General features: G+C 43.6%; 1 protein-coding gene across 3 annotated transcripts; it reads right to left on the minus strand.

Moving 5' to 3' along the window:
* Positions 1–2,431: 2,431 nt before the first annotated feature.
* On the minus strand, positions 2,432–7,732 carry LOC119355672 (probable serine incorporator). 3 transcript variants are annotated; one of them, XM_037622513.1, is made up of 13 exons: positions 7,638–7,726; positions 7,252–7,496; positions 7,061–7,137; positions 6,773–6,932; positions 5,832–5,856; positions 5,605–5,694; positions 5,314–5,485; positions 4,682–4,755; positions 4,522–4,591; positions 3,965–4,036; positions 3,381–3,517; positions 3,108–3,181; positions 2,432–2,736 (listed from the first exon to the last, which is right to left on the minus strand). In XM_037622513.1, the coding sequence occupies exons 2-13, from the start codon at positions 7,418–7,420 to the stop codon at positions 2,663–2,665; spliced, it is 1,194 nt and encodes a 397-aa protein (XP_037478410.1). In that variant the 5' UTR covers positions 7,421–7,496; positions 7,638–7,726; the 3' UTR covers positions 2,432–2,662. The 3 variants fall into 3 exon arrangements, with proteins under 3 accessions (XP_037478410.1, XP_037478408.1, XP_037478409.1); XM_037622512.1 differs by having other exon boundaries at positions 2,433–2,736; positions 7,621–7,732; XM_037622511.1 differs by lacking the exon at positions 7,638–7,726 and having other exon boundaries at positions 7,252–7,516.
* Between the last annotated feature and the right edge of the window lie 2,610 nt (positions 7,733–10,342).

Consider the following 10,342-nt stretch of genomic DNA (forward strand, 5'->3'; position numbering starts at 1 on the left):
AAAACCCTAAGTGAGCCTACTTGATGCCTCGAGGTCGATAAAAAGCCAAAAAACCCTAAGGGAGCCTACTTGATGCCTCGAGGTCGATAAAAAGCCAAAAAACAATAAGTGAGCCTAGTTGATGCCTCGGGGTCCATAAAAAGCCAAAAAACCTAATTGAGCCTAGTTGATGCCTCGGGGTCGATAAAAAGCCAATAAACCTAAGTGAGCCTACTTGATGCCTCGAGGTCGATAAAAAACACCAGTTGCACAGAAACATACTTAAGATCACAATCATCAATTTGCAAGCATCTTACTTAAGATCACATTCAGCACCTCCAAATACCACCACATTTCGCAATAGTTCAAATCCATACATAATCATAGTTGAAGATTACTACATTACATCACCATAGTTCAGAAGTACTCATAGTCCAGAGAATTTAATCTACCATCATTACAGCAAATGCCAAACGACACTCTGCAAAAGGTCAGCAAATGCCAAATGATATTGCCCATTCTTCTCTTCCAGAACCACCTGCTTATCCATTTATGATGGCCTTCGCTCCCTGCAGCTTCACATTGCTCTCTTCAACTGTCTTCTTCAACTCATCAATGTGGTTCTACAAGTTCTTCCTCTCTTCAGCTAGCTTGAGCTTCATGTTCCTAATGACATTTGCTTGAGCAACTACTAGGTTCTTAACCATGTCATACTTCTCCTGAAGCTTGTTGGTTTCAAGATCTTTCCTTTCTACCTCTGCCCTCCTTTCCTGAGCATCCAAAAGTCCATTCACATCTTCAACCAACTTCTCATAGCTCTCTTGTAGCTTCTTCTTCTCTCGTGTCAAGTCATGAACAGCAAATGAATGCAAAAGATTTTCCTCGGTCCTGTCTCTCCTACTTTGTTCATACATAAACCATAACTTGGCTAATGCATTCTCAAGGGTGTTGGGCCAAACTGGATCAATCCATTCAACTAATCCACAATTTCTACCTTCCTGAACAAAATCAGAATTAATATAAACAAAAACATTAGAATGCTTCCAAGCAACACTATTTAATTACTATCATCAAATTCAGAGCTTGAGCTTGCTACTTAAACATGTCCTCATGCTACTTAAACAATGTTGTCCTGCTATAAAGTAAACATAATCAATCAAATGACCTAACATGTCATACTAAACAAGTTGCATCCTCTGTCCTGCTCCAGTAACCCATGCATATTCTGTCTTAAATTATTTATAGCATGCTACACTAAACAAAGTGATCTAACTTAACAATGTTGCCAGACCAAGGGGAAAAGATGCTGCCAGAGTAAGCAATTGCTTCTGATCCACTTTCCTAACTAAACAATACAACTAAACCTAACACTAAACTGCAATGCCTGCCACCACAGTACAGATCTAGAGAAAACAAAGGCACAACACAAACAAAGGCAGATCCAGAGAAAACAAAACACAATATACCTTCTCAGCACAGCAAAGAAACCTCCTGCCAGTGTGGATTCCTTCGAAAGCAACACGCCTTTCTGCGGCCTTCCCATGTTCATTGCAGAGAACAAGCAACTCCGTTTCAGGTCCCGCGAAATCGGAGTCTTCAGTGGTAGCAGGGATCTGTAGTGCATAGGAATACCAGAGATTTGATCCACATGTCAGCAAACAAGCTCATTCAAGAAATCCCCCAAATCACAAACCCTAACCCTAAAAATCTGAACTTACCTTAATTCTGCCGTCGTCAGAACCAGAGCTAACGTACTCCACGGTGTGCTCGCTGCTATCGGACCCATCGCTCCAGGACACCATGGCGACGCGGCGGGGGCGCGGCGACGCGGCTGCAGGTGCGGCGAGCAAAGCAGAGGAGCAAGACAGAGGAGGAGTGAGCGAGAGAGCAGCGAGACAGAGTGGGGAGTGGGGAGTGGGGGCAGCACCGATCGGTCTTTTGACTGGTCCATCAAACAGAGGCATACGACGCCGTCAAACGCCGTCTAACGGCTGTCGGGACGGCCGACGATGCCACGTACGCAAAAAAGGGGCCCCACCTATCATAAACAAGCTTAACTGACCCCGATCCGCCGATCAGTGCTTTCTGCAAAAAGATTACGGAAGAGATGGTGTTTTCTGAAGAAAAAAAATGTATTGTAGTGGTTTTCGCAAACCTTGCCTTCAAAGTGGTGGTTTTGTGCAATTTACTCGTATTATGGCTATGCCGGTTGAGAGAAAAATGGAACATCTTGAGATGGGCCCTCATTTCGCACAACGAGCCCATGGAACAATTCGGCCTGAGCAAGACCCATTCAAGCATTTGAAACGTTCTCTGCCCCTCAAATTTTCTTTTCGAAACGTTCTCTGCTTTCAGTACTTGGTGTGGGTTCTTAAAAAAACAAAGTAGTTGGTGCGGGTGAGAACATTATACAGATATACGTACTACTCTTTAAATATTCTCCATCGGAATAAGAATTTGATTTCGGGAGCAGTTGGATGGAGTCACAGGCCTTGATTATGGTTAGCAGTACACGTCTGAGTACTCATACAAAACTTCACACTATTGTGTGGCTACAATACGTCACTTTAGTTACTTACAGAACATACAGAATATGCTCGGACATTTTTTTTGTCGTATATATGCGGAAGATATGAACTGACTTACAAAAAAATTGGTTAGAAAGAATTAGCTATCATCAATACTATATTGTGGAGGGAGACTCTTCATCATTGGCAGGTTGTTTCCTCGACAGGGCTGGGGAGATCAGTCTCCAAACTGCAGAGTGCAGAGGACAAAACGTCAGTTTTACTGCAGCAACAATGCTAGCCCGGACTATGTCCTCTGCAACCACATGCACAATAAGTAAATAATTCACAGTGAAGGAGGATTTGCAAATGCGACAGACAGTTTCCGAAAAAAACAGGATCCACATTCCTTAGAATTACTCCTCCGTTCACAAATATAAGATGTTTTGGATATTTCAATATGGACTACATACGAACTGAAATGAGTGAACAAACACACTAAAACTTGGCTTGTAGTGTACTGAAACTGAAAGTGAACAGAGGGGGTAGCTGTTTTGTGAAGCGGAAGCAAATGTTTCAGTTAACAGAGCTGCATGGAAACAACAGGAAATGGCGACTTACCGTATATGCAAAATGCCAGCCATTCATTCATGATCTTTACCCATGTGCTTGCCCATCCAACATCTATGCTCCATCTGTTTGAGAAATGGGAGGATGTTACTAGATGGAATGTGGCAATGAAGCAGTATGCCACTGAAGGCAAGAACTCAACTATATTAGAACCGCATCGACGATTAAGCATGTTGTCACTTCAAATTAGGAAAATCTCGTAACAGATGGAGCATCGACGATTAAGCATCGACAATAGGTAAATTTCTGCACAATGTGACTTACTTTCTTGTTATTGGATGGTTAAGCTCCCAGCTTATGAATAGCATTGCAAAATACATAGCCCCCACCGCAAACACAATGTGGAAGATCTCATAGCTGTAGGGGACATCCTCTTCCAACCGGGTCTCATCACTTCGAAACTGGAAATATAACATTTTGTTAGTATCGTGGGTAATGTGTACAACACTAAGGGGATTCATGACAGTTAGTATTAAATAAAATTCTCTTTCAGATTTTTTTTACTAACATAGATTTGCATGACCTTGAACGGGAGTGGGTTCTTCTTTAGTACGAGTATTATGTACTAGACTATAATTCTGATTCTTGGAATAACTGATTAAGGAGGTTCCAATAGCCCAACATTGGTTGCTTGATGAACTAACTGTATTTTTGATGCAATTAGCAAAAGAGCTCCACATAGTGGTGCTTATAATCAAGAAAAATGGCAAAGCCCAGGTTGGTCCCTCCACCTATGGATGCGTGGAACAACTGATTGTTTGCATGAAATAAGGTGCCAAGAAACGATCATTTGCATACCAACTGAGAACTTGAATACTATATGCAGAAAACTCATAGTTAGAACTTACTTGAAAGGATCTGTTATTGATTCCAGTAGAAAATGTGGCCGACACAATGGAGCAAATCGCAATAATGAAGCTCTAGCAAAGCACAAAGCGATTAATTAGAACATCAAGACTGCATTTACTCGCACGAACTAAAAGAAAAGATACGCCCATCCAGAAAAAACAGTGAAATGCTTGCTTAACATATATTGCGAGTGCACTCTATCGGAAATATGTTGCGAACCCCACCACCCCCTACAATGCTACATGATGCGCATCACTAAGATATGTGTATGACTGAACCACCGACATAGTTGCGGTAGGCCCTTAATAAAGCTGAACAAATAGGATCCTCTCATTAGTTCAGGTGAGGCGCTAGGTGGTCTAGTTTTTTTTTTTGGAAAAGGAGGTGGTCTAGTTTTGCAGGCTGGGAATCTTTGTTTCTTAGTGGAGCAGGCTCGGAATCTTCAATCTTGACACCAAGAAAATGTACAGTGAAATTTCGGTGCTAATTTCAGGGTACAATAATCTCCCAAGAGTGCAACAAGGTGATAGTTTAGAAACTAACATTTTTCACTTACAATTATAGTAGCCCAATTACCATCCTTGCCAATTTTCATCTCAGTGTAGCACTTTCCAGTTCGTGGTTCGCTGCACATTGCAATTCATGAAAATGAGTCGTAAATGCAATGTTAAGTAGAAGGGCAAATGGGGAATATAAATCTAAGAATAAGATAATACCTGTGTAGTGCAGACCAACAAAGGAACACAATATATGAGCCCATTATTCCAGAGGATAGAAGACCCTCATTAACCTTTTTAGCAAACAAAGTAAATTAAAATCATATACATTATGAAGGTTGAAGCAATGCAAAGCAAGTGAGCACGGACAGTTTTGGGTATCGGTTAAACATAGAGGTGCAGCACTGCAGCAATAGGGCACTAGTATTGATTGCAGTTGTAGAACAGTAGCACAGGCACACCAATGTACTCCCTCTGTTCCAGAATAGATGACCCAACTTTATACTAACTTTGTACTGAAGTTAGTACAAAGTTAAGTCATCTATTTTAGAACGGAGAGAGTATACAATTGGAATGATCTGTTGTTCTGAACTTAGTAGGTTTCTAGAGTGGTAATGGGAAGAGATGGGATAGGGGAGACATCTGATCATTTGCCCCAAAGTTCATGTAACTTCAACCATTTGCCATTTATTTGAAATTTGCCTATTAGTTATGCTTAATACTACTTCAATGTTTTTTCTGAATCCTCTCTTTTGTCAACATTTATCTCAATTTAAAAGTTCCCGGTTGAATACTGTATCGCTAACTACTCTATAACTAAGTTGAGGCCTGGAGCTGCAATATTCTCGTACCTTTGAGTGCAGTGACACCGCCATCATTATCTTCACAAGGACTGCCGTCCATATAATAGTGAAGATGTTGAACACACATGATGAGTTTGGAACATACATAATATATAGCACGAGGATTCCGGCAAATGAGGCAATGAAGGAGACAGTTGACAAGAACAATCCGAACAGGCCGCTGAAAAGCACACAAAACATCATCCTTGTCATGGCCTGAAATAGTTTTAACATTGTGTTGAAGTATTGAGACACCAGAATACAGCTAATTAAATGTCCGAGCGTTCAATAATTATGTACCATTGATTTGATCCAGGAGCTGGCATCCAACGTTTATTGCACCATGATATGAGGTGGAGCATGCTTATAAGCTGGAGAATGAGAAATATCCTGGAGGAATACGAAACATAAATTAACTATAACCTGTAATGCAACGTGAGTTTAGTGGAAATTTCAATACAATTGCAATATGCAATGGTTGAAACTTCTCAAATCTCAGTAATATAAACAAGAATCATTAAAATTACCCGGCACCCATTCGAGCAATTTCACCTGCAAAGGATATGGAGTAGATTTCTTCAGCCCACTAATGTTTAGGCTTGTTACTCAGATGCAAAGTTATAATGGAACTAGTGCTACTGAATCAATTAAACTTGGTTTTCATGTCATGTTTTCATTTTTTTTGTTTCCAAATAAAGGATCTGAAGTTGCCGGTTTGGCCCTGACACTTGAATCATAGCCTCTCTTATATATTGCTGAGAGAAAAGGGAGAATTGCCAATGTATCATTGCAAACATGCTAATTACTGCACTATCATTGAAAAAAAGTGAAATGGGGTCATTATAACACTCTGAGTCTCTGACTAGGGTTAATGGGTTTGACCATAGTAAAATGACTATACCGTCCTTACAATAACAACATGTGACTTGATATAATAAATTCAAAAGGCAATAAGGTGTTGCTTTTCACCGAATGTCTCCTATTTTCTCTTATAAAATATCATATTGACGCTTTTACCTGCCCAAAATTTGTAAGCTCACCATTCACCAAATGATCTACATATAGAATTTCAGTCTTCTTAAAAATAATGCAAGCGTCTTTTTAAGTTTTAACCCGTTTTTTGTATTTCCACCTTGAGGTTAGTTTGGGTAATTTGTTCTAAAAAAGGCTACGTACCATTGGAAGTTTGACTATTTCTCTCTTTGTAAGAAATTTACAGTTTCCAAATACAACACCTTTGCAATGGTACACTGAAACGAAATGAACTTATTTTGGGTGAAATGTAGCAGATATGATGATTATCATCTGAAGGAGAGGCAACATTTTTTAGTGTATCATTGGTGCACATCTATTAAGGTAACCATGCCATTCACTCTTTGCAGCAACTACAATGTGGCATACCACGCAAGTGAGCAGAGAAGTGACTACTGTTAACTAAGTGACAGTTATGGGCCGAAAAGAAACTTACCATAGAGCTGGATGAAGATGTTAGGGATGATAAACGGGGTGACGATTGACACGGCATACACCAGAAACTTGAGGGTCCAGCATCCAGAATGCCACGAATTACGAACTCCCTGGAGCTTGCGTGTTCCAAATGTTGTGGCAAACATCACCCAGAAAAATATCTGCCGCTTGATGTAAGGAAGTGAACAAAAGGAACACAAACTCAAAGGGCAGTATGCAGACTGCAGCCAGAAATTCAGGTGCAAAACAAAAGAATTCCTATCCACTTTGTAGTTTAAACCAAGGATACGAAGCAACCCAAGCTAACCCGGAGCACCCCTCCAGAGCGGAAGCATTTGGAGTCCCCTGCTCCACAGACCGGGATATCTGAAGATCACAGCAGACAGCAGATCAGTACAGAGCACAGCAGATTCAGAATGTTCGTCCATCGTTGATGGCAAATGCAGAAGGTTTGGAAGGAAATGCGGAGGGTGAACGTACGGTGCAGTCCGCCGAGCAGCTTGGCCCCGTAGTCCCTGATGAACCAGGCCAGCAGGTTGGTGGCGAAGAAGATGAGCCCGTAGACGTAGCGCGCCCTCAGCGACTGCCCCTTCCTCGCCTCGTACGCGCCGCTGTCTCTGTACAGCTCCGGCGCTTGTATCTTGATCATATCCCCTCTCGTAGACCCAATGCCGCTGCTGTTCTCGGCAAGCAAAATGGTCTTCTCACTAAGCTCGAGTCGAGTTCTGCGGAATTCACAAGCCATGGATCGATGAGGTCACCGGCTCGCTGAAGCTTAAACAACAATGCCGTCCGGAATTCGGACGGGCGAGGAAGGGAGGGGATAAAGGAAGAAGGAGCAGGACTCACCGGCGGTGCTACAGCTCCGGCGGCGGAGGGAGACGGCTCCACGGCGGTGCAGAGCTGGTGGTGCTTTTTTACTTGGCTCTGTCTGCTCCGTCCCCGTCTCACTCGGGTCAGGGCATGGCTTCACCTGGCTCAGACGCGTGCCTCTTTAAAACATGCACGGCAGGCCCGCCGGTGGGCGCGGCCGCTCTCTCTGGTCGGAGTACAGCGGTCTGGACCGCCCGATGGGAGGATCGCAGGGCTGCGGCGCACTGACGGGTCACGGCCATGGGCCCCCCCGCCGTTGCTCGGTACGGCACCCCATTGGTTTCTAGAAGCGGGCGCTGCTCCACGCGTCCTGCGCCGAGACGACCGTTGGGGCGCGGCGATGGCGTTTAAAACCGGAGAAGAAAACGACCTCACATCACATTTGTGGCAGCGTTGGCTGTGCTTTCGCCGAGCTAGGGTTAACCTAAAGAATTTGTCCAAGAAAGGGGCTAATGTAAGGAAGTTTTGCTGGCCAAGCTGTTTGTTGCCCGAACGAAACCAAAATCTCAACCTCGTGCGCTTTTGTTTCCCGTGGTTTGGTATTGGTTCACTCGTTTGGGAAAGTTGTTGCTGCTTTTAGGAGTTTCATTTCATGAGGTTTGGTGAACGAATATTAGTACTCCAATCCAATAGATGGCACTCGAGATTTGATGAAGCGATAAAAGGCGTTTCCACTTACACCACGATGTTTCTTCTACTTTTTTAACACAGCACAAACGCATACCCTTATCCAGAAACAAGAATCAAGGGAGCTCCGGAACGCCCATAGAGATTAGACGACTCCGGCCATCCGTTTCAGTTGCCTGATGCGTTTTCGGTCATTGGATCCCACGCATGGAAGAGCTCAGCCGTTGGATAAAAAAACGACGTTGAGCAATGAATAGTGCGCCCTTTAGTGAAAATATCACGTGTCACCACCTGTAATTTCCATGCCCCGCCGAGGGCACCAGTGGTATTTCCATGGCCAGTGCCACGTGCCTTACATCTATTTGCTGCTCCATCCTCAATTAGGGGAGACACTAGGGTTCGGTCTCTCTCTTTCCTCTCATTCTCTCTCACAATCCCGCACATCTCTCTCTCTCCCGCCACCGTCGTTGGCACCACCGTCGGCATCAACCGCAACCAGCTGCTCGCATTCCTTTCTGTCTCGCTGCCCCTTCCCCATAGCTCCTCCTCCTCCATTGCCAGGAGAGGCTCAGCCTTGCTCGGGCCGCTGTCCGCCCGTCAAGTTCATGTGTCTGCATCGTCGGGAGGAGCGGAGGCTGCAGCTCACGCATCTACTCCTTCGTGGACTGCAGCGGGCGCGGCGCTCGATGGACGCGTCGAGCAGCAGCGGATCTGGACGAATTGGTCCAGTGGTGGGAGGTTGACGAGCACTAGATTTTTTCTTTCAATGATAGGTGGACCCCATAGGGCCACACATTGATGATAACGTTAGTCAACATCGTCGTTACTTAGGCGGTGACATGTCAGCCTAACTAGCAGGCCCAATCTGTCATAAACATGCTCAATCGAGCCAAATCCGCCGATCAGTGCATTTTGCAAAAAGATTATGCAAGACATGGTGTTTTCTGTCAAAAAATGTAACGTGGTGTTTTCTACAAATCTAGCCTTCAAAGTGGTGGTTTCCTGCAATTTACTCCCCAGGTACATGCGACAAGCCAGCCCACGCCGCACCAGAACAACAGCAGCTTCCATAGAATGGCACATACCAGCAGAACCACCACACTCCCAGCAAACAGAAGATTGTACTAACATGGAAAAACAATCTAGCACGCGGACACAGCAGAACAGAACAAGCATCAGGTGTGGACAGCCTAACCCCGTGCAATGGATAGAATGCTCATTATGTTTACATTGACAAAAAGGGTAAATTACAAAGCAACCACCACCAAGTTGATAAGTACATCACACTGTTGTAACTAAGTCACTCAGTTACTATACAATGACTTGACAAGTCTATAGAATGCAAATGTACTTTAGTTCCACTGGAAGAAAAGAAAGGACACGTGTCCTAAGAATCTGCGGACAACATATCCATATAATAGAATGCCTCATGTAATCCCCTTGCCACTGGTATGCCTAATCAACATTTTCTTGCCGTTCCTTAGGGTGCTGGTAATGATAAAAATTCCTGCAGCGACTGAAAAGAGCCAAACTTGCATCTTCATGGGCATGAACATATGAAAGGAGTACTCAATTAAACAATACTGCCACATGTTGTTATTGTTGAGTATTTTAGAGTATCAAGCATAAGTGTTTACCTGGACTATCAGGACTGAGAATCGCGGGGATTGTTGAGACTAAAAATAGGGCCATGTAGGTGAAAGCATAGCCTTTACCAACAAAAATAATAGCTGTAAACCCAATGGCAGATCTTGAGAAAAATTTAAGAGGGGGCCATGACTAAAGGGGAACAAATTAGTAGGCCGGGAGGGGCTAATCACTCGTTGAAATACTAATTAGGCCTAAAAGCTAGCATGCTCTTCAATGAATGCCAAAACTAAGGGGGCATGGCCCCCCTTGGTCTACGCTAAGCTCCGTAGTGTGTAAACGGCCAGGCAAACAAACATCACAGAGAGTTCAATGGAGGAAACCAATAGAGTGTCTCCTATAAGTTTCATGCACAAAGAACGCGTTAGAACCAAAAACTTTCATCGGAGATATAATAACCAACGAAAGAAAACCCTACCAAAGT

This window comes from Triticum dicoccoides, chromosome 2A, assembly GCF_002162155.2.
Source record: "Triticum dicoccoides isolate Atlit2015 ecotype Zavitan chromosome 2A, WEW_v2.0, whole genome shotgun sequence".
NCBI classification, from domain to species: Eukaryota; Viridiplantae; Streptophyta; class Magnoliopsida; order Poales; family Poaceae; genus Triticum; species Triticum dicoccoides.

Excerpts from the sequence above, each read along its gene's own strand:
- LOC119355672 (XM_037622511.1), bottom strand. The coding sequence starts at position 7,516 with ATGGCTTGTGAATTCCGCAGAACTCGACTCGAGCTTAGTGAGAAGACC. Across the intron at positions 5,857-6,772 it reads CATCTTCATCCAGCTCTATG|GTGAAATTGCTCGAATGGGT; the intron begins GTAAGTTTCTTT and ends TATCCTTTGCAG. Across the intron at positions 4,592-4,681 it reads TGTTGGTCTGCACTACACAG|CGAACCACGAACTGGAAAGT; the intron begins GTATTATCTTAT and ends TGCAATGTGCAG.